A 23,606-nucleotide genomic window follows, 5' to 3' on the forward strand; every position below is an offset into this window, starting at 1 on the left:
AATGATTGCTTCTGGGAACAACCCTTTCATTCACATAATTGGCTGAGTGTGCCTTTTCCTGTTTCTGTGAACCAGATTGGCATAGCATGAAGAGGAGCATGAAAGCAACAATATTTCAAAATACATAAAGTAGCCACTCGTGTGATTGTTTAGAGAAATGTGTGTGTGTGTGTGGGGGGGGGGTGCATTGTAAAAGCTCTAGGGAGTCTCTGCACCAACCAGAAGGGCAACAGTTTATTACATCCATCCTCCCACCCCACGCCACCACGCCACCCCTCTTTACAGCAGTTAGCATTTCAATTGAGCCATCCTATATGTCTTTTAAAATATATAAAATCCCAGTCCTCCAAATAAGACTGCCTTCTTTCCAGAAAGAATATCCATGACAATTGTGAGCGTTGCACATTTCACTTTATTGGAATGTATGCATATTTTAAGATGACCATTAGGTTTGAGCTAAAAGTATCTAGTTGGATGGCAACCACAGTTCTAGGAGAGAAACGGAATAAGGCAATATTAAGCTTAATGTTCTTCCACTTGAAGTTTTCACTGCACATACAGTCTTTGGCCTAAGACCATCCATTAATATCTAGAGCCACGGAATAACATGAAAATTTGGAATAATTTTGTTTAAATTTAAATCAACACTACATTGTCACTGGCTAAGGATAGCGACTCAAATGTAAAAAGGCATCAGTTATAGCAGAGAAAAGTTTTAGTAGTTCCTATGATTGCCTGGTCAAAGGATAAAAAATATAGCCCTTCATTATTAATCAGCTGCCTAGTCAGCTGAGCTGTCGGAGTCTGTCATGTGATCACACAAATTCCTTCATAGCTTCTGGTCAGAAGAGGGTATAGTGCTGTGTCAATAGTAACAGTCGTGGGTTTGCCTGCCATGACTTCATGTCTAGGTTTTACAGCATACATAGAATGCAAAACTATAAAGAATTTGAGATACAAAAATATGTCAAAAGGACCATCTAGAGAACATCAGGCCCCCTTTTATGGATTTTTCTTTTAAATTCTTTACTGGCAGGAATTCCCATTTGCATATTACATTACATTTCCCTCTGTAGAACAAACACTTGATAACACTTCAATCTGAATTAACATTATTACAGTCCCCACCCCCAGTCTTCTACTGATTGTGCACTCTTGCTAAAGACATACATTGTGTTATAGATGCACAGATATATAATAGGCTCTACTTTTTTAAAAAATCTGAAAGATTTGATGCTGCGTATATAAAGTTCAACATCTAAGTTAGTTCTAGTATAGACAGGTGGTTGCGACGCCATACTTGCCTGCTACTGAATTGTCCCAATTTTACCTAGCAAGTTTCCATGGGTGGAAACATGCAAACACTCCCACACAACACAAAGAGAAAAATTAATGGACAGAAGACGAAAGAGGAATTTTCAGATAATCTAACTAACACATCCCTAGTCACCAGAAAAGGCCAGCTCTTCCATCCTATTCCAAAGTCCTCTCCTCCCAGGAAGATATGCCCTTTTCGGTCCCCTCCACCCCGAAGTAGAAAAACCAATATTTCTTTAATAGAACCAAAAATAAGCACTCTATTATTATTACTTGTTGCCTTTGGGGAGGGATAAGGTCCCCATCTGTGTTGCTTTCAAATATATCCAGCTAAATTCTCCAGATCTTTTCCCCACCGCAGATGTCTCTATGATCCACTGAGTCCAAATAATAAAGATGTCTCATTTGTTATATAAATCTCTTGTTTTGAAAAGTCCTGCAATGCCAGGAAGATCTTGTTCATACAGCTGATCAGACTTGGGTGATCTTGACTGTTTCAGTCAGGGGTCTGTCTCTCATTAAAGACATCCAGCATTGCTCCAGTCATTCATTTCTGTCTGCAAGGAAGGGTCATTGAGTTCAAACAAAGGATCCATGTTGACAGACCCTGAGAGGTAATCATTTCTCCCTTCATCCCATGGGTGCTGAAGAAATGAAGTGGCAATGAAGGTTTCATCAAAGTCCAAGCTGTTCTGGTTGGCTTCTGTGAGGATGTAATCCTGACCAACAGGGCACCACTCCTGTGGGCAATCAATGTGTCTTCCATGCACAGTCAAGTCTACATCTCTGGTGATGGGGCTAATAGGAGGAGTGATCTCCAGATCCTCAAAAGTGGAGAAGTCACCATTTATGGTGGTGTCAAAGATGGCCTCCCAGTCGAAGTCACCTTTCAGCGACCCAAGCTCTGTCTGCTCTTCGTGAGTGAGCATCGGGGAACTGGAGAGACGGGCCATCTTGTACATCCGCTTGGGCAGCGGCTGCTTGCGTTTATGGTTCATCTTTCCATCTGCAGGGTTCCAGCTATGATCAGAAGTAACTTCTTCAAACTCCTTGAGCAGTTGCTGGGATTCCATGTTGATTTTCAGAGCATTGTTGTTTTTCCAAGAGGTGGCTGTGGCCTGGTGAGCAGAAGAGCTGGAGCAGCCATCCTGTGGGAGTCTCCCAGTGAAAACTGGATGGATCTGCACTGGAGGCATCCTTCGCTTCTTGAAAGCCCCATTCATGAGTCTATCTGCATACTGGGGATCAATCTTCCAAAAACCACCTTTCCCTGGCTCATCCTTCTCTCGTGGCACTTTGATGAAGCACTTATTCAAGGACAGGTTGTGCCTAATGGAATTCTGAAATAATTTTTATAAAAAACACAAAATTTAATGTAACTTCAGAAATAAGTATATTTTGCAGCACGCAAATTTGCTATTAATGCAGCTGTAGAATTATAAAGGGCTTTCAGCAAGGAACAAGAATAAAAACATTTGTTATAATGTGGCTAAAAGAAATTAATTCTGGAATAGACTTACAGAACAGTAAGCTCCCGCTGTCCACAAATGTCTACCTGTCCTATTCCCCATTATGATTTTAAGATCAAACAAAAACATTTTTCTGATCATATTATGAATGCATTGCGTTCTTTGTTGCTATATTACAAGCATGCAATTCCCTGAACTAGAGAAATAATATGGAAAAACTGTATATGATCTATAACTTTGGGGTGGTTTTCAGATATCAATGACAAGTGAGAAGTGGAGAATGCTACCTGGTTCTTTGTGCTTGATACCTTACATGGCTACACTGCACTGATTTTAAATTCATACATAATCGACATAATCAGTCCAGAGTTTAGAAAGGTTATTGCCATGGGTGATTATGAGAGTTGTACTCCAAAAAATAAGAGTTTTCTAGGTTCTGATATAATACCTAAAATAAGGGGGCAAAGATTCTATCTCTCTCTCTTTCACACATATCTCCTTTGTGTATGTTTCTGAAGGCTATACAGACATCTGTTCTCATACCAGTTATGTAAGCATAGAATTCTTCTAGTCTATTGCAATTGTAGGTCTCCCTCTAATAGCTATCTCATGTAGCAAGGGCTCAGAGAAATTGAGATAAAACAATACCACTGTGCAACAAAATTAAGTCATTAATGGGAAAGCTCTGGGAGTGCTGCATATGATTTTTTGCAAAAAGAAAGAAAGACAGACACATATGGGGTTACTAATGATTGGCAGCCATGGGATGTTGGTAAGGGCTGGGAAACAAAAGCAGGATGGAAAGATTGGGGCAAAGGGACCTGGAAAAGATCTAGTTGGCTGAATAGCAACCCTCCTTTTAGAAAATCATGCTATAGATTATAACATTTTGATATAGATCCCACTTTTTCAATCATTAATTCAGACCCCTTCTGATTTGAACTGGATTATATGGCGATGTGGACTCATAATCCAGTTCAAAGCAAATAATGTGGATTATCTGATTTGATAATGTGGATTATATGGCAGTGTAGAAGGGGTCTCTGGCAGATTAATATATTACAGGAGTCCACTAGAATGAAATATTGATGGGCAAACGGAAGAGGAACAAGGTGCATTCTAGTGAAAATACTTATCAAATGTTAGGAAAAAAGTGAAATTTCTATATAAATTTTATCTCCCATTAATGATTCTCAGTGTTCTCTGTACATAGAAGGCAAAAAGGGAATAATGGAAAAGGGAGGGAACACACGTCCCCACTTGCTGTTCTGTAATGTTATTAGATGTTGGTTAGAGGAAAAGGTAGAAATTTATACAATGCATTGCCTGGCGCTCCAGTTCATGAAGACTACCTGGAGGGAATTTCCCCTTAATACAAGACAAGATAATTGCAAACGTTATCAACATTTCTTGACAGTTACTCATATTATTAAGATGTTACTTGAATATGACCAAGACAGTCACTAAGAATGGCTTTTCTCAGCCTGAAAAAAATGTACACATTAGATATGGACTTCAACTGGCTGATGTGCAGTGAAAGGTATACAGTAGTAATGACTAAAAAAAATCACATAAATCCATATATGCTATTGAGGAAACAAAATTCTCACGGTGCTGCCAGAAACAAAGTACAAAATAATGCTCTCCATCCAATTCATATATAAAAACCAAAATGCATTGCTTACTTCAACACAAGGAAAAGATAGCACTCTCCTGTCCAAGGGAAACTGCTGATTTGGGGGATGCAGAAGAAGTCATGTGACAGAGACAGATCTGTGCTGCAAGAGCCCCAACATCTGCTGCCTGAGGCAGTGTCCTTGCTCTGAATAATGGCAAGGCCAATTCTGTAACTTCTCTATAAGACAGTTTAATAAAAAGGGGAACTACTATGTCAGAAATTCTCCACATTGTAGAAAACTTCAGAACCCAGATTTTGTATGTATATCAGCATAGCATTACAGCAGGGATTGTTTCAGATGTGACCATCTTGAATAGTGACAAGAACCTAAAAGGAACTTTGGCATGTCTAAGCACTGTCCAGGTCAGGATGAGTGCCTGACCTTAGCCCAGCTTAGCAGTTCAAAAACAAATGTGAGCACATAAATAGGAACCGCATTAAAGCAGGGAGGAGGTATTTTAGGCACGACATTTCGATCAGAAAAAGGAAGAAGTTTATGAACAAAGAAAAACTCTTTGGCTAGGAGATGGAGTGCCAGCACACCCCCACCCCCGGGGGCCAGAACCAAGCACAGCCTCTAAAGATGGCAAAAGATCGTAAAAGCCCCCCCCCCGCCCCCCACTCTCTCTCTCTATATATGCCTCTATCTGTTATCTGTCTTGTCATTGTATAATGGGCACTGAATGTTTTCTGTATATGTGTTCTGTGATCCGCCCTGAGACCCCTTTGGGGTGAAAGGGGTGGAATATAAATACCATAAATAAAAATAAATAAGCACATCCTCAGGTGCTGCCTCTTGCTGAGTTAAGCCTGCAATAAGTTCATCTATAATTCACTGCAAATGAGTCTCTTGGGGATTTATCTCACAGTCAAACAAATACATAGGTCATATAATATGCCTTCAAACAAAGCTCTCCCTGGTGTCTCAAGCTTAGTAAAGATAGAATTAACTCCTCAGGAAGGTCTTTGTATGTCTTAGGCTAAGCAGTCCAAACTCATACATTCATATCTAGGTACCACACTCCCAGAGATCACACTAACCTACTGGAAATGGGTGTCTGCATGAAAAGGTTTAAATCAAACATGAAAAATATGCACTTTAACAGTTATGCTTCCCCTTTATTCAGTTCAAGTTAACTTTCAAGGGTCCCTCCTCACCTTGTGTTCCCTAGATCCCGTTTTCTCTTGTGTGGTCTCCAGAAAGACATGAGGTTTGCTTCACTTATTTCAGGCAGGAGTAGCCAAGAACTTGGGAAGGTTATTTTTTTCCCATCATCCATACCTGAGCCAGTAACTTCTCCATTTTCCAAATAATTCACAGTAATTTCCTCAATGTGAAATGGAAAAAATATCTCCGATATTCTCAAAATTAGGAATGAAAATGACTTCCCAAAGTGATTAAGAGGCTAGATAAGTAAGAACAAATGTTTCATGACTATCACAATTTTTTAAAACTGCCATGGCAGCCACAAAGCAAATACTGTGTCTGTAGTTGGAGGACCATACAATAGCAAAGAGACGTGGGGGGAAAGAAGCTTAGTAAGAAGGGAACATCATGCAAAATCTGCACACTTGTTGATTGTGTTTATTTGCACACCCATCAGACACACACACACACATCTTTGTGTGGTGATGGATCACCTCCTACTTGCATTGGACTTTTTATTAAACCGCCCTCTGAATTGTCATAAAAAAATCACAGTCACTGTGAGAACAAAAGAGAAAGCTAGAGAGCCAAGGAAGGGGGCATTTTCTGTCACCATAGAGCTTTTTTCAAAAAAGAGAATGAATGTGTGTGATGTGCACAATCAGAAAGGAAACCTAGTTATTGGGTAAAGAACACTGTCTTACTTTCTTACACGGTACAAAGCTGGGAGGTTGTTACAAGATTGGATATGGTGAAGGATTGTAAGTGAAGGGTTTTTTTTAAATGTTGCCTAGATATCTTTATGCTTATTCATCCATAATCCGTATTGCCAAAGACCAAAAGCAAGGTCTGAATGCCTGGAGGGCTAAATCATTTTTTTTAAAAAAAAAAACCCCATTCCTCAGGGCTGAAACTCCCTGGGCATCTTGGCTCCTCTCCAAAGCACATAGCTCCCACAGGAATCTCTCTCCATCCCCCACCCCCACTTGCTTATGGGTGGCATGACATTTTGACTCTGTGTCTGCACTTACAGGAACTGGGGTTGGCCAGGCGGGTGAGAACACAGCAGCGGTGGGAGAAAAGCAAGAAGAAAGGAGAAAAAGTGAGAAATTCCTGCAAGTGTGCTGATCTTTGAGGAGTCGGAATTTACAGTTTAATGAAATTTTACAAGGGTCAGAGAATACTCGCCTTCCCTGCCTGAGAGTTACTCTGAATCTACTGTCCTTGCCTACGATTGATTATTACCCAGCTAGTTAGCATATTTATCATTTCCCCCTGCAGGGATCAGTTGAACCACCTGCATCTTTGTAAAATGGCACTGAACATTTTAAAAGAAAGGAACAAAAACAAGGAGAGCAATCTTCTAATGGAAACACAAAGGCGAAAAAACAAGAATCTCTTTTTATTCTACCTCTCTGCCCATTTTAGTTCAAGAGTCTAATTTAGTTCTAATCCTAAGAAATCCTAAGAAACATAAAATATCCCATTGTGGAACGATGTCATGGAAAACCTAACGGACGCAAAAATCTGGTGATGGAGTTTTTTTAAAAAAATTGAATCAAATTATTTAAATTACTCACAATTATTCTTTTGTTTCCTTAAACTGCAGCATGCACATCCTGGCTAAAGTTATCCAAGGATGAAAACTAAAGTGTTGTCTTCAGAGTCTAAAGACCACAGGCATTTTCACACTAGTTTCCTTCCCATTTTGATATGTTTTGTTTGCTATCAAATTCAGCTGTGTTAAATCCAGTTGTTGCCATCAGCAAAGCAGTACCAGTTATTGCATAGTTACTGCATTATGATACCATCATAATTGCCATGGCAGCATCCTATGGAATCCTGGGCTTATCTTTGGGTCAGACACACCAGAGGATAATGGCTGGGAATTCAAAATGCCTCCATGCGCAAAATGAAATCAGAGAGTCAGATCTGAGTAGCGTAAAAAGGCCCCTGGAATATTTCACTACAACAACTCCTTTTGCAGGTGATTCTTATGTGTATGTTTGCTATATTTAATCAGAAGCACATAATACTGGGTGGTGGAGCATCCATTGACATAGAAGGATGGATATTATTTTATGTGATTACTACTTTGGCTTTTTTAATGGTCTCTGTTACTTGTGCTTCCTAAAGTTAGAATTGTTTTATGAGATGAAAATAAATGAATCTGGCTAATTACTAAATTGAACCATGGTGGAAAATGGCTTGGAGAAAATGAAGGTTTTTGTCCAACTCAGCTTCTCATTGCACCCACACTTCCCTCTCTCTTTTCTGTCTTTTCTTCATTTCTTAGAAAATTGCAGCTTTGTTAATACCATTTCAAAGCCAAGTCCTGATGTTATTAACAAAAAGATGAAACAAATCTCAAAAGATGACTAGTATATTAAAACAAGTGAAAAGAAAGAAAAATTACCTAATCCAGTGGCTTCTTTGAATTAATTTTTGAGTCAGTCAAGGAGGTCTTTAATATTCCACTGAATATACCAGTTGTCCAACAGATCCAAAGCAAAATAGGGATGGGGAACCTCTGGCCCTCAAGATATTGTGTGACAATTGCTATAATCTCTGACCATTGGTTATGCTGGCTAGGGTGAAAGGAGTTCAATGCAATACATAGGACAACAGGTTTCCCACCTTCTAGAAGATGAAGCACCCCACACTCATGTTCTGCAAGGCATGAACCTGAATTGTGTTGGTTGGTCCCTCTAAAGAAAAGCCACTTAGGGCTCTTTCACACAGCCATATAACCCAGAATACCAAGGCAGATAATCCACAATATCTGTTTTGAACTGGGATATCTGAATCCACACTGTCATATAATGCAGTTCAATGTGTTTTTATACAGCTGTGTGGAAGGGGCCTCAATTAATTATTGAATGGTGAATCCACATACAAGTAAATCCCAGTGATTCAATGGGTCTATTTTAATGAAGACTAATGATAAGATTCAGGCCTGTGTCTTTGTAGTTGTGTATAAAGGCTAACTTGAAGACAACACTTAGTAAGCTTCAATTCATTCTGTTTAAGAGAGAATGTGCTGTTGTAGGCAAGGGAAGAATATGATAGGAGACACTACTCGAGGTATCAAAATGTGGTAAAGCACAGGTGTGAATTAGGAGATTGCAGAAGGTTCTTTTCAAATGTTGCTTTCTTCCCACATACATTGCCCAAAGTGATGGGTAGCAATAACACTCAGCCCTAAAGGTCATGAAGTTCTAAACAACTAGACAAATAAAGGCCTGATTATAGTTATGACAATAGTGTTAAAATTATCTTTCTGTGGGAGCAAGTAGTTGAGCTTTAGCTATATTCAAGAAAATTATACCACTGAGATCACATTATAAATTTATGCTAGCCTAAGCACGATATTTTCAGAATTCGGGGAGCTGTAGTTTTTTTAAAAAGCCTTTCCTAAGCTATCGTCTCAGCCACTTTTCTAGAAACAGCAAAGGGTGTGGAATGGAGTCTCCATGATGACAGTGATGCACATGTTAAAGAGTTCTCGTGTGTTATGACCTCACTGTCACTATACTGGAAGGCTTTGGATGTTGGACTAGGACTCTAGAGGCCAGGGTTCATATTCAGACTCAACCATGGAAGTCCACTGGGAAAGTCTCCCTTGGGAAAGTCCCCTTTTCTCAGCCTCAATGTCAACCTTCCCTGAACAAATCTTGTCAAGAATAGTTAAGAATAATGGGTAGGTTGTTGTAAATTGGAAATGACTTAAAGGCACATTACAACAAAACAGTATACCAGTTTCAGGGGTAGTCCTGTAACATGAGCTCTAGAACAGTCTACCATTTTCTTGTATACCATATCTAGGCTCTCAAAATCCGATTTAAAATAAAGTCTGCAAGAAACAGTGGACACAAATGGGACTGCCATCATCACCATCACCATCTCTGATGCCATCAATATGACATCGGATCATACATAATCTAACTGAACTCACTGGAGACAGACAAAAAATATTTCTTTTGCACTAAGGGCCAGCACAGTGGGCTTGACTTCAGAGACCTAACTCTACAATTGTGCCTCAAGATGCATTGGCATAGTAAGAAAGAAAGTGACTTGTCTAGTATACTGGATTCAAAATGGAAGGGAACTGTAGTAAAGTTAAATGGAAGATCCAGCTGCCTTGCACCTCCAGATGTGATAAATGTCCCATTCATACTGTTGAAATAAAATTCATGAAATGGTAGGAAGAGTCATATTTTTTTTTCCTAGACAACAAAATATCTTTGGCAGTGAATGCTAAACAAGCACTTTTTATAAAGGCCTGGTGAACGATCCTTACCCGGATTTCTCCTTGATTTCCTTCTTTTTCCTCAATGAACATTTAGTGTTCCACTTATAAACAACTCACTCAAAAATATTTTGAAATCCAATGAACCAAAGAGATAATTCATCCTGGCAAATATCACACAAACTAAGTAGAAAAGAAGATGGTGCTTGTGAAGAACAGAGATCCCTCAGCACCAAGAAAGTCCTTTTAAACAAATAGTTTTAAAAGTTGATGGCAGTGGGCTTCATATTGCTGTCCACAGCACTTCTGAACTTTATGAAGGCTTTATGGGTCCACTGCATCTTTCCAAGAGATTAAAATATCATTGCACATACCCAACAGTTCAGATGTAATATTCCAACAATCTCATTTCTAGTATCCCAATCCAATCTTTAAATGTTTCTCTATTCTTGGTGAAGGTTCTCTGTCTCTAGTCTTGTGAATCACCAAGTGACATGGACAATGCACATTTATTTATTTATTTTCCTTCAGTGGGAACCAATACAGCTAATACTTTACTTTTGTCTCATGGATCAAGTGAAAGAGCTTTTAAGAAAGATGGCATGTTTATTTGTCCTTCTAATCCCACCCCGCTTTTCTTCCCCTGCTAGCATATAGATAGTTGAGTCTTTTGGATGTTCCACAATTCTGATACAAGCTGACCTGCTGATCTTCCTCGGCTAAAGGTTCTCCATGGTATATACATGCTTGGTAGCTAGCCAGCAATGATGCAAATTGTAGCACTAGCAACTAGTGGCTATGTCAGTGAATCAGTGGAACTACCATGAATTTTGGTCCAAAGTTTAAAGAAATCTTTCAAATTTCTGAATCCTATCCTGAAGCAGGTTCAGCACCTTAGATGGTTCCTTTAAAGTTCAGACTAAACCTGAAGCGGATTCTCTGTCCCAGTGGCATGGGGCCACCAACTGCTACCCAGTGCAACACCATGTAAGTGGAGACTTGGTTTGTTAAATACTAAAATCTAAGAATCTGTTAGGGATCCAATTACTTCATAATGAGGATAGTACCATATGCAAGGGATTCATTTTCAAAGCCCCTCTAATGAGATTGCTTCTTCAGTATCTGAATAAAGAATAAAGACATTTCACCGTGAAGAATAAAATTCCTGGCAAAGCTTAGAAGCCTACTTTAATTTCTGAAAAGCAAATATCTAGAGAATATTTGTTGTGGTTCCATTTTTATGTTTTGTAAGAACGAATGGACTCTTGGGGAATAAATGCACAATACAAGATTTGTAGGGTTATTGCTGTCTTCATTCTCTATCTCTAATTGTTCTCCTTGTTCCTTGAATCCAAACCCCAATTTATGATTGGCAGGTTTTACAGCATCAGGAATATAGTATTAGAAAGAATCACCATCTTCCCAACTTGCCTTCCCTTTATACAATGACCTATTCACTCCTTTCTTTGGTTTACTAAAATGTTGTTTCTACACTTTTTTGTAATTCATCCTGTACTCTAGAAATTGAAGTGCACCACTACAAATACTATGATTGTCTGAAGTACAGAAAAAGGATGTCCCTCAAACATCCACAGTATTTGTCCTACGGTAGAGACATATTTAATTGGTAACTTTAAATTGAGAAAATGTATTGTTTACATTGTTCTGCCTTCTCGTTTATATTAACATCTGTGTACTACTAAGTGCTTGCCCTAGGCAAAACACTGAGATGGGAAATATACCAAGCAACAATAATTGAACTCTGGGGAAAATGAAGAAGAGAAGAGAGATGCAGCATGATAAAAACTGCTTTCTAATGTAATGTGAGTGAAGTGATTGATTGTGAAAAGATCATGATGGTCCTTCCACACCTGATCTTAGAACCCAGTCTTCTGGTGGCAAGATGTAAAAGATCTTAGATTTCATATGAAGAAATATGATTGAGATAGCAGGGTGCTAGAGTCTAAGTTAGGAAAATTAAAAAGTGGTTGCTGGTCTAATATAACTGTATAAGGAACAGATTTTTCCTTCAGTATATTAAGATGTAGGTCTATTTTGCACACCAGTCACCTCTAGTAATAATGAGGATTAAAAAGAATTACAAAATCATCATGTTCAACCATCATAAATCATATGGACAACTAAGCCAATTTGAGAAGGTAGTTAGTATTGAAACACAGTAAGGATCCAGCAGAACACTGGAAAATGACAACTATGACCAGATGACTGGCTATTTTCCTCCCAGGGCAGATGCCAAAATGCTAAGGGATAGAGACTCTGCCAGCCACCTACCTGCCAAGTGGGGTCAGCATGCCGGAAATAGCAGAAATTGTCTGTAATCCACTTGTAGATGTCTGAAAGAGTGATTTTAGTTTTCTTACTGGCTTCCATTGCCATGCAGATGAGTGTGGCATAGGAATAAGGAGGCTTCACATGGGGGTTGGTCTTGTAATCAATGTCTTCCAGTGGCTGGCCTTGCAGATGTGCAGTCCTTGACGTAGAAGAGGAGATTGGCTTGCCAGGTGTATGGGGCATCCCCATGCAGGCTGGATCACCAGCCAGGGGGGAACACGGTGCAGCTGAACCAGGAATTTTGTGATAACCATGAGGATCTGTACCGCATGGGGAAGACGAGGACTTCCCCATGTTGGCGTTGATTATGGAAAACTCTTGAAGCCACTGAAGGCTGGTCAAACTGTCGTCCAGGTTCCCTGAATCCACCATGCTGTTTTCTTGACCTTTCTCTTCCTCTGACTGTATGTTCAGCCAGCTGTCAGTCATGTCAGTGGAAGCCAAAATAGGCAGGTCCAACATTCAGAAATTGTGGGGAAGCAGGAGGGGGAAAAAGGGAAAGGGTGGGGTGAGGGCAGGGGGATGACAATCCTGCAACAACAATGTGAAGAAGTTCAAAGTTCCCAACAACTGGGCAGTTCACAAAGACATACTTTGCCAGATAAACATAAAAAGCATAGATTGATCTATCTATCTATCTATCTATCTATCTATCTATCTATCTATCTATCCATCCATCCATCCATCCATCCATCCATCCATCCATCCACCCAAACCCACCCACCCAAACCCACCCACCCATCCACCCATCTCCTAAGGAACTGAGTTTGGGCTGTGTGCAGTAGGAGCCCTGTACTCATTGAGTAGCCTGCTTTATGTAGACCACAGTGGTCAGAAGGATGGAATTTGCCCAAATTCCTTTTCTCTTTTCTGGCAAGGTGGTTCCCAAAACTGCCAAGAATTCAAGTGGCTTTGTTCTTATTAGAACACCACTCAAACCTAGATAAAAGCATCCAACTGAAATTACCAGTGGTACGCACACACAGACACACGGGGAATAACAGGCCTATTTTCAGTTTCATAACTGAATAAAACCTTAATTTATAAAATTGGCACTTTTTAACCTTTTCTAGATAAAACTGAGAGAGCACTGCATCTGTTTAGTCTCATCTGGCCATACAACAGAGTTACAATATCTTCTTTTTAAAAATCACATATGTATTGAAGTAGATATTTAAAGCTCTGATCCTAAGTTGCATATACACTTACCTGGGAGTAAGCTCCACCAAAACTCAATTGGACATACTTCTAAACAGAGATTATTAGATTGTGCTAATAATTATACTATCAGACTGTAAAGAAGGCTGGACATTTTAAACATACTCCTCATTGTTGCTACTAGAATTCACAGTTGATTGGAACTCAGGCAACCGGAACTCTCAATCAACTGGCAAAAAACTGAAGAAATACTCCTTTAAATTAAAAGGCTGCTTTTATAATACAGTAAACTAGTAAAACTGTGTTACATTCAGTTAATTTTGTTTATATGTCTTAATTTGATTTTAATTACTGTTTTCAATATTAATATCAAATCAGGACAGAATTGTATAGTATGGTGTATCGTATTAATTAGGCCTATTTCTAATAGTAGCTTGCAAACAACCAAAAAGGTATATTTATCCGGCATCTACCAATCCTTGTGTATTGGTTAACTGAGGGTCTACCATAATTTCCTGGCTATTTGGAAAATATATTCAATAAAATGGAAATTCTATCTCTAGTAACACAACTCAGTTGTAAGATGAAGCACTTTTATTTAAGCAAGTTCACCCCAGTTAAACAGATCATGGGATGAATTGATGGATGATAGACACAGACAGTTAGCTGATTGATTTCAACAGAACTTCATTTAATAGTGAAAGCAGGCCACCCTTCCTTCAGGCTAGCTTAAACTTCAACCGAGTAGTCTCAACTGTCTTGTATATCAGGTAAATATACACAGAGAATACCTTAAGTAAAGGTAAAGGTTTCCCCTTGACATTAAGTCTAGTCATGTCCGATTCTGGGGGGTGGTGGTCAACTCCATTTCTAAGCTGAAGAGCCAGCATTGGCCAAGATCATGTGGCCGGCATGACTGCATGGAGTGTCATTGCCTTCTCGCCAGAACAGTACCTATTGATCTACTCACATTTGCATGTTTTTGAACTGCTAGGTTGGCAGAAGCTGGGGCTAACAGCGGGAGCTTAGCCCGTTCTCTGGATTTGAACCACTGGCCTTTTGGTCAGCAAGTTCAACCCACTACATTTTATTTATATTCCACCCCATCTCTCCTAGGGGACTCAGGGCGGCTTACAAGACAGTAACATCTAAGTACCTTAGACATCTTGTTGGCCTTGATTATAATGTGAGTGTGCATCAAGGCATTATTAGTCGTAATAGAGCCCAAGTGACATGTATTTAAGTAACCACAAGCTAGAAATCCAAGATTCACACCGGCCCTCTTCACATTACATACAACAAAACTAAAACACCATGCATATTTCAAGGAAGATTATCTGTTTCTATATGAGGCCCAGATATGGAGAAAGACAGGATGATATCCATAATAATAACTTGGTTACCCATTTCCTCCTCACTGCTCAAGGGAGGGATACATAAAGATAAAGATTTCCCCTTGGCATTAAGTCTAGTTGTGTCCAACTCTGGGGGGTGGTGCTTATCTCCATTTTTAAGCCAAAGAGCCAGTGTTGTCTGTAGACACCTCCAAGGTCATGTGGCCGGCATGACTGTACAGAGCACCATTACCTTCCCACAGAAGTGGTATCTATTGATCTACTAACATTTGCATGTTTTTTAACTGCTAGGTTGGTATGAGTTGGGGCAAACAGTGGGGGCTCACCCTGCTCTCTAGATTCGAACCGCTGACCTTTCGGTCAGCAAGTTCAGCAGCTCAGTGGTTTAATCTGCTGCACCACCGGATGTAAATATGCACACTTACACAGATAATACCTTAGACATCTTGTTGGCCTTGACTATAATGTGTGTGTGTGCATCAAAGCATTATTAGTAGAGTAACAGAGGCCAAGTGACTTGTATTTCAGCAACCACAAGCTAGGAACTCAACATCCACACCAGCCCTCTTCACATTGTATATATGAAACAAAACTAAAACATATTATGAAGAAGGTTATTGGTTTCTATATGAGGCCTAGATAAGGATGATATTTGTAATAGTAACTTTGTTACTCATCTCTCCTCACTGTTCAAGGAGGGACACAACAGGGTTAAAACAGACAGACAAAAAACTCTTAGAATGCACATATAACAATACACACAGCAAAAGCTGGCACTAATACTAACCAAGTTAGTAATAGTAATAATAACAGTAATCAAGTTCATAATAATGATGATGATGATAATAACAATAATAATAGTGATCAACACAAAATTTTGCTGTCAAAGAAGAAAGTGTGATGGGTAGGGATATAACTTCCAAGGTCCCATCTATACTGCCATATAATACAGTTTGAAACTGCATTATATGGTCAGTGTAAACAGATACAATGCAGTCAAACTTCATTATATGAGCCAACACTGGCCAGATATGCAGTTCAGAGTCATGATATGGCCCTGTAGATTAGGCCCAACTATACAGTGGAACACCCCCCTCTTGGCCTGGCAGAGGAATGAATTCGGATTCTCTTACCTGATCCTAAGGAGGAATCCCAAAGGTGCCAAATGTTTACAACTAGAAGAGGGACTGCTCTGGGCGGGGGGGGGGGGGGTGAAGTTAAAGGAGAGGGAAAAGGCGGGGGAGGGGGAGAGAGGGGGCCGACTTTCGCCTGTATTATGCAGTTGGGTAATGAATGTCCCCCTTGGCTGCCAGAGCGCCCTTTTTATTCCTCGTCCGCTGTGATTTGTAAGCCTCCGAAGAAGGACTGTCCATAAGTAGCCGCTCCAAAAGGCTTCTCCGGCTGCCATGGCGACGCCCCGCCTCCGTAAACAGCTTCCGCGCTTCCCATTGGCCGCCGCGTCGCCATGGAGAGCGCGAGCGGCCCTGGACGGTTGGCTTCGCAGAAACTGCCTTGGTGCCCTTCCATCAATCTCCCTCTCTCTCACACACACACACATACACACACCCGCTCTTCTACTACTACTCCTTCCCAAAACTCCTCCTTTTGCCACCAGTTGTTGTCTAAGGAAGGAAAAAAGAAGGGAAAAGCTGGACCCTTGGGTCCCCCAGAGGCCTATTTTGGGGCTTGCACAAACTCCCCAAGACACACAAACCTTTCTCCTCAGCAGGATGGGGAGCTGTTGTTATGGATTGGCTGTGGACAATGGGCCTCTGGGAGCTGTGTCAAGTGGGCCTGAATTAGTCTTAATGAAACTCACTCAGCCCTCTCCATGGCTACCCCAGGCTAATAAGTGTCCAGTTTTATAGTCCCCCTTCCTCCCTGGAAAAAGGGTGTTTTTTTTAGTGGCAGTGAGGCCAAGAAGGGGCCCAGCCCAGCAACCAGAAAGATCCATGGCTCCTTGAGAAAAATGGGGAGCGCCTCCCTCGCCTTCATCCTCCCTCCTCAGCATTTTGGCACACACAAGGAAGCCTTGGCTTTGTAGCCCTTTTTGCCTCTTCCCTCATCTTGGCCTGCCTTTGCCTCCCTTCTGCCCTCCAACGCACCCCAGGCTTTTAATTAATTCAACCAAACATCTTGCATGCCATTATGGAGTGGCCTTGACGAGAAACGGCAGGAGAGACTCATCTCAAGAGGAGGAGGAGGAGGAGGAGGGGGCATTCATGCACAAAGGTCTTGGCTCTCCTTGAACCTTGGCTGATTCCAGAGATCATCTTTCATGTGGCTCAAAATTGGGGGGCACGTGCAACTGAAGGGGCATTGAAGTCCCTTCGCTTGATCTTTGAGCCACCAGATCAAGGGCTAGCCAAGAAACATGGCAAAGGCCAAGTTGGCGGGTCCTCTGTTTTTAATGAAGTGACTCGGGTCATCATCCTACATAATAGCCTTCCCCATTTTCCCCATTTTCTCCTCCTCCTCCCTCTAAGAAAAAAAGGGATTGAAAATATTAGGTCCTTGTGGCATTTTTATAACCTGCCCTTTCTCCAGAGGGGCCAGGGCAGATCAGGTGACTCCCTGCCCTTTTATTCTTAACACCAAAACTCCCTCTTAGAAGACTAAACTGAGGCTGTTATACTTTGGACATGTAATGAGAAGACAGGGCTCACCAGAAAAGACAAGGATGTTTAGTTATATGGAGAGCAGTAGTTGATTAAGGGTGTATCTAGACTGCATAATGAATGCAGTTTGATATCTCTTTAGCTGCCATGCAATCTTGGGAGTTGTAGTTTTACAAGGACTTTAGTTTTATGCCTTGTCGAAGGCTTTCATGGCTGGAATCACTGGGTTGTTGTAGGTTTTTCGGGCTATATGGCCATGTTCTCACAACCTCAGACCTCACAACCTCTAGGGATGCTTGCCATAGATGCTGGTGAAATGTCAGGAGAGAATGCTTCTAGAATATAGCCATATAGCCCGAAATCCTACAACAACTCGATTTTAGTTTTCTCTATCAAGAGCACTGGTGCCTCATCAAACTACAATTGAATCATTGCAGCTACAGTGTGGATGCATCTTTGGAGGTTTCTCATTCATGTGGTTACCATAAGTCAGTGGTTCCCCAGCGACTACTTGGCCAGGGACCACTTTGACCAAGGACCACTCTCCAACATTAGTACCAAAAGTACGAATCTGTTTTTGGTCAACTTGGTTGGTTTTGGTTATTTGGGGTGCTGATTCAAAAAACTGCATTGGATAGACCACGTCAGGTCTAGTTGCTGATACAGAACATATGCCATCCTGTAGTCACCATCTGGTCACCCACAAAAAAAAACCATATTTAATAAGCCTTGGCACTATAAGAGGGTTTCACAAGACCAGTCACTCTCATTGCAACGGTATAGTAACAGTGAGGCCACGGACCATATTTTAGTTGTCACAGACCACTGGTGGTTCATGGACCACTGGTTAGGAACCACTGCCATAAGTCAAAATCAACTGATGACAACAAAAACCTTTGCAGGCAGGTGAGACCATCAGACAATCAGGCCAAGAGAGACTTATGGATGGGCAGAAGTTACCCCCTTCCAATTGCCATTTGTGAAGAAGTTTTTTTCCCACATATGCCTAAGGTTCCCTCAACCCCCCCCCCCCCCCCCCGCACTCCTTTGATGCCTAATCCAAAATGGAATACTGTCTTACAAGTAGAAAAGTAAGCGTACCTCTCTCAGGTTCACTGATGTTCTGGGATATATTTTGTTATGAAGAGCCTCCGCTCTGCATTGGTGTGGTGACATCACAACCCTTGGCAAGGGGTATCCAAACATCCCTGTTAATCAGTCACCTTTTCTACATTCTTTTTTTAAAAGTCTGCGCTAGAAGAGGGGTGGAAAAGGAATACACAGAAAGCACTCCAAATAGAGAGCAATTCATTAAGAACCTTGCCTCATTTTCAATCGCAAAAACAAACATTTCTTTCTAGTGCTTGGTGTGGCAGTTAGAGTATCTATGTCAGGCTATGATTGGGAAGATCCACAGTCAAATTCCCATGCAGACCTGAAGCCAGTTACTATCACTTTCTACTCTGCTTCTCATAATTATTGTGAGAATAAAATGGGTGTGGAGATGAGGGCGAGAACTACACTAGGCCATTGGAATGCACTGACATTTAGTTCCAGGATGCTCAAGTCCCATTATATACAACAGTGCAGTAAAAGGTGCCCCTTATATAAAATGGCAAGATCAAAGTTTGCTGTTTGCTTTTGGGAGTTAAAAAAATATATTTTTAAGCTGTGGATGATTGAATTCATAGATGCAGAATCCATGGATATGTAAGGTGGATTACATACATGCTGCCCTATGAATGACAGTGCAATAAATGTCCATTAATATATTTGCAAAAAAAGAAGCATGCCATGCCAGTAATATCCCTACATTTACATAGAGCCCATTTCCTGCACACAAGTAGCGTTTCTCTAGTGGCATTTCCATGCCATCTGATTTTACAATAGTATTGGCCAACACCTTGGTTTACTGACTTTGGAGAGAGGCCCAGATGGAATAGTAGATGTTGTGATGGAACCAGGAGCTCAATTGCAAAACAATGATGCAGAACAGGAGTAAAATGTTCCTCTCTGCAGTTTGCGCTCCCTTCTGGTCTGCCAGTTACATATTGAAAACCATGCTGGCACAGTTCCTTCTCTAGTAATTTCCAAGTCCATTCTCTCAATCCCCCAAAAAGGAGACAGCACTTCCCTGTTGCACAGTTACCAATTTCATTGCTCTTTCATGAGTGCTCAAGGGGTTACTCCTTGTGCTGAAAATCTGGAATACTAATTTTTTCTTCTTCTTAGCAAATCAATGCAGGACACATTGCCCTGTTAAGAGTTAGGGTTACATGTTGAGTATTCTTTAATTTGAAATAGTGAAAGTAATAATTGATACATGTGAGAAAGGGAAGGCAATGGCTGAGGAACTATTGAAGGAACTTGGAGGGCCAGAAAGATAATTACTATACATTTAACTGAATAATCTCTGCTGCCTACCAAGAAAATAATGACATGGCACTAACATAACTTTTTATACAAATTGTTTATTAATGCTAATTTAACATTGGGAGGGTAAGGAAAATGACAGGGAACAACCTGCTTGAATCCCTTATAATTTAGACTAAGAGTAAGGAATGCCTGGCCTCCAGATGTTACACTCCATTTCCCATCAATTCCTAACCTAGTCAGCAATGCATGATCATGGGAGCTCCAGGACTATCTCCTCTGTCCCAAAAGCCTGTCCTCAATTCCCTCCCCACAACCAAAGAACCACACGGGAAACCTCAGCCTGGCAGAACTTTGTAAATAGTTACTGCTGTCATACCTTACAGGTGCTCAGGTTGACTGAGGCTGGACAACATTTGAAGGCTTAAAATCCCTTAGCCGTGCTATTACAAAGAGACAATCTTCATAAACTTTATCTCCCTCAATTGTGTTGAAATACAACCTCTGCCATTCCCAGTTAGCATGGCCACTGGCTGGGAATGGTAGTCCAACACATCTGGAGGGCAGCACCTTGGAAAAGTCTGCTATAAAAGCAGGAACACACACACACAACCTATCTCAGGGCTGTTGTAAGGATATATAGAAGAAGGAGAACAACATGACCATGGTGTGCTGCCTTGAGGTAGTCAGAACAAAGGCAGGATTGGTCTCTTTCCATCAAATGATCCAGCTCACAAACAAACATTCTCAGATTGGCAGGTTAGTGGTCTGCTTTCACCTGAAACTAGTACAGCAGTATTTACTTTGGCTAAGTCTCACCTGAAATACTATGCCCAGTTCTAGGCACTACAATTCAGGAAGAATATTGACAAGCTGGGACATGTACAGAGAAGGAAATGGTAAAAGGGCTGGCAGCATAACCATGTGAGGAGTGGCTTATTGAGCTGGGTATGTTGAGCCTGAAGAAGAAAATGTGAAATGGTGACATGATGGCCATACTTGTCTTTGAAAGGATGTCATATTGAAGAAGCTTTTACTACAGAGACAAGGGCACAGAACAAGCTATTAAAACTAGGGAAAAAGAAATCCCATACAAGCATTAGGAAGAACTTCCCAGCAGTAAGAGCTCTTTGGCAGTGGGATATACTGCCTCAGAGTCTGGTGGAGTCTCCTTCGTTGGAGGTTTTTAAACAAAGTCTGGGTGGCCAGCTGTAGGGAGTGTTTGATGTATCCCTCCACGGCAAAATGGGACTGGACTGAATGGTCCTTGGGGTCTCTTCCAACTCTAGGATTCTGTGGGAAAGGTTTCACTAGCAAAGGAAGTGGTGAAAAGCATCTCCTTATTTCCTAAAAATCAAACCCATCCAAAAACAAGACTAATTCCAAGCATTCCTTATTAGTCACTGTGGACACATTGTAACTGTGGGGCTCTCCCCTGCTTTTTTATGGTGAATTTAACTGAAAGAAATGCAGTAAAAGACAACTGAATTGGGAAACCAGCACAAAAAAGCAATCTTAAAAAAAAAAGTTAGCTCACTTGGACATAATTAATTGGCAGTGGCAGGTTCACATCCCCAGAGTCTTGTGATGTACTGTTTCTCCATAGATTGAAAATCCTTCTATCCATTTCCCAATTATACGCATTTTAGTCTGGTTTGGTGGGTATTTTGTTTATTCAGAAGGCACTGAAAGCCTTGTAAATGCATACATTTCCAAGCTGAGGTATGCTTTGTTTCATGATGACTTTCAAGAGGTGTGATGTAGATAATTTCATCAATAATCATTTCTAGCCCTCATTTTCAATTGCAGCATGTCCATTTATGCCATCAAAGGGATTAAGGATACTGCTGCTCACAATTTCAGCAATCTGTTTCATTGGTTCTGACTTGAACATGAAGATGATTTCCCTTTACAAGAGGTCTGTCAATTTTCTACCAAAAGGCAGATTGTAGCCTGCAATTGATTGCAGCTGAATTGCCGAACATAGAATAAAATTAAATATATGTGAGAGACAGAGAGTGAGAACAAGAACGTGTTCTGTGTGAAATTATGTTGATCTTTTGTGATCAGATTAATCTTAAATCTAAAGTTCCCCGAGCTAACATTTTCTGTATCTCTGTTAATGAAATTTATTTACCATGACAGGACAGAGAAGTATTATATTTACAAGTTGATGTTATTTAATTGTATTGCCAGAAGAGTATTAAACACAATTAAAGTCCATAGACACTTTTAAAACTTCCACTGTCCGTGCTTTCCAAATTCCCCCCACTGCTATTTTCAACTAAGTATTTCTTAGTATGAGAATTGTATCAGAAAAAGTAGGTAGATGGTTTTGATCAAAGGGGAAAAGAACTTACTGTTGAAAGTGGGACTTGGCTTCAAAATAGGATGTGGCCTTCTCAAGCTTGCAATTCTCATCAGCCCTAGGGAGCAGTCAATATGATTATTAGATATATAAATCACTCTTGAGACACACGGCAGAAAGCTACTCAGAACTTCATTTTTTAAAAACTCACATTTTAGTTATACATTGTAGTCACTGTATTTTGTAGTCATTGTATTTTGGACAATGCATTATTAATAAATATTTTAATCTAATAAAGGGAATGGACCCATATTTATTCGAGTATAATGTGCCATTGATTGTAATGAGCACCTCAATTCTGAAGGTGTGCATTGGGAAAAAAATGTGTTTTTGAATGTAACACACAACTCCCCCTTTGCCTGTCAGCCACTCCACCAGGCTGAGGCTATAGAAGTTGCCAGTCTCAGCCTGGTAGATGGGTGACAGTTTTCCTACTAAGAGAAGGTTTTGAAGACCCTGTGAACAAGACCAATTGGGAGACCATGCCCCTCTGTTGGATGGACGCAGGCAAGTTTAGGAGTGCAGTTCTAACATGCTATCAAATCTAATGCACACCTTTTAGTTATGTAATTTAGCCAAAAAATGTGAGCGTTAGGTTTGAGTAAATATGGTTTTGGAATTCACAACAATCATTACTAAAGTGTGAAATGTCTGTTAAAGCTGTTTGAAGAATGAAGATATAGTGAAAACAGGCAGAAGGATCTTGACAATTCTCCAGCCTGAGTTGAATACCTAAAGTTAAGCCAGTAATGAGATTTTGGAGACAGTAGAAAAGTTATGATATTTTATAGGATAATTTGCCCGAACTAGGGGGAAAAACCAAGGACTAGAACATATAATTAAAAAAGATATACAAAAATGTACAAATTGAAAAAAAAAAGTCTGAAAGAAGATACTAATACATTGCTGATATGAAAGAAGTAAAGAACCCTGTAACAGCCCCCCTCCCCCCAGTGAAAAGAGTCATTTTGGGCTTTTCAGTTTCAATCCGAATTGAAATTAAATTTCAAGAATCAATTGTAAGATCACATGAATGAAGCTCAAATTCCAGTGTGTATGTCTGTTTTTTGAAAAGAACTACTAGTTTGGACAGTTGCATTCAAATTTAGGCGGTCATTTTTGAGTTCTTACCAAGGTTCCCAGGCGGCTATATCTGAATATAGGACTTAAAGAGATCTCCACATCCCTTTAAATTTATAAATAGAAGATTCGCTTGTGTAATTGCTGCATCATATAGGCTCAACTTCCCCTTTTCTGAGATAATAGTTGCATTTGGCTCTTGTATGCCATCTCCTGATGTTAAAGCCTCACTGCAGCTCACAGATAACATAACTCTTGGCTTGTGGCCATAAAGGAGGAAAAGAAGTCCCCATATCTGTTAATTAAAAAAAAATCCCCCAAAACACGTAGATCAGTATGCATTTTTTTACATGACTTATCATTTATTGTGCATTAATTGTCCATCTGCAGACAGGTATAACAGACAGGGAAAACTATCTGACAGACACAGATATGAAATTCA

At 40.4% G+C, this 23,606-nt stretch overlaps 1 protein-coding gene across 2 annotated transcripts; it reads right to left on the reverse strand.

Moving 5' to 3' along the window:
* Window positions 1-397: 397 nt before the first annotated feature.
* FOXJ1 (forkhead box J1) lies at window positions 398-18,585 on the reverse strand. 2 transcript variants are annotated; one of them, XM_067463801.1, is made up of 3 exons: window positions 18,445-18,585; window positions 12,153-12,743; window positions 398-2,657 (listed from the first exon to the last, which is right to left on the reverse strand). In XM_067463801.1, exons 2-3 carry the CDS (start codon window positions 12,672-12,674, stop codon window positions 1,836-1,838), a joined length of 1,344 nt encoding a protein of 447 aa, XP_067319902.1. In that variant the 5' UTR covers window positions 12,675-12,743; window positions 18,445-18,585; the 3' UTR covers window positions 398-1,835. The 2 variants fall into 2 exon arrangements, with proteins under 2 accessions (XP_067319902.1, XP_060620603.1); XM_060764620.2 differs by lacking the exon at window positions 18,445-18,585 and adding an exon at window positions 15,859-15,921.
* Window positions 18,586-23,606: the final 5,021 nt, after the last annotated feature.

Source organism: Anolis sagrei, chromosome 2, assembly GCF_037176765.1.
Source record: "Anolis sagrei isolate rAnoSag1 chromosome 2, rAnoSag1.mat, whole genome shotgun sequence".
NCBI classification, from domain to species: domain Eukaryota; kingdom Metazoa; phylum Chordata; class Lepidosauria; order Squamata; family Dactyloidae; genus Anolis; species Anolis sagrei.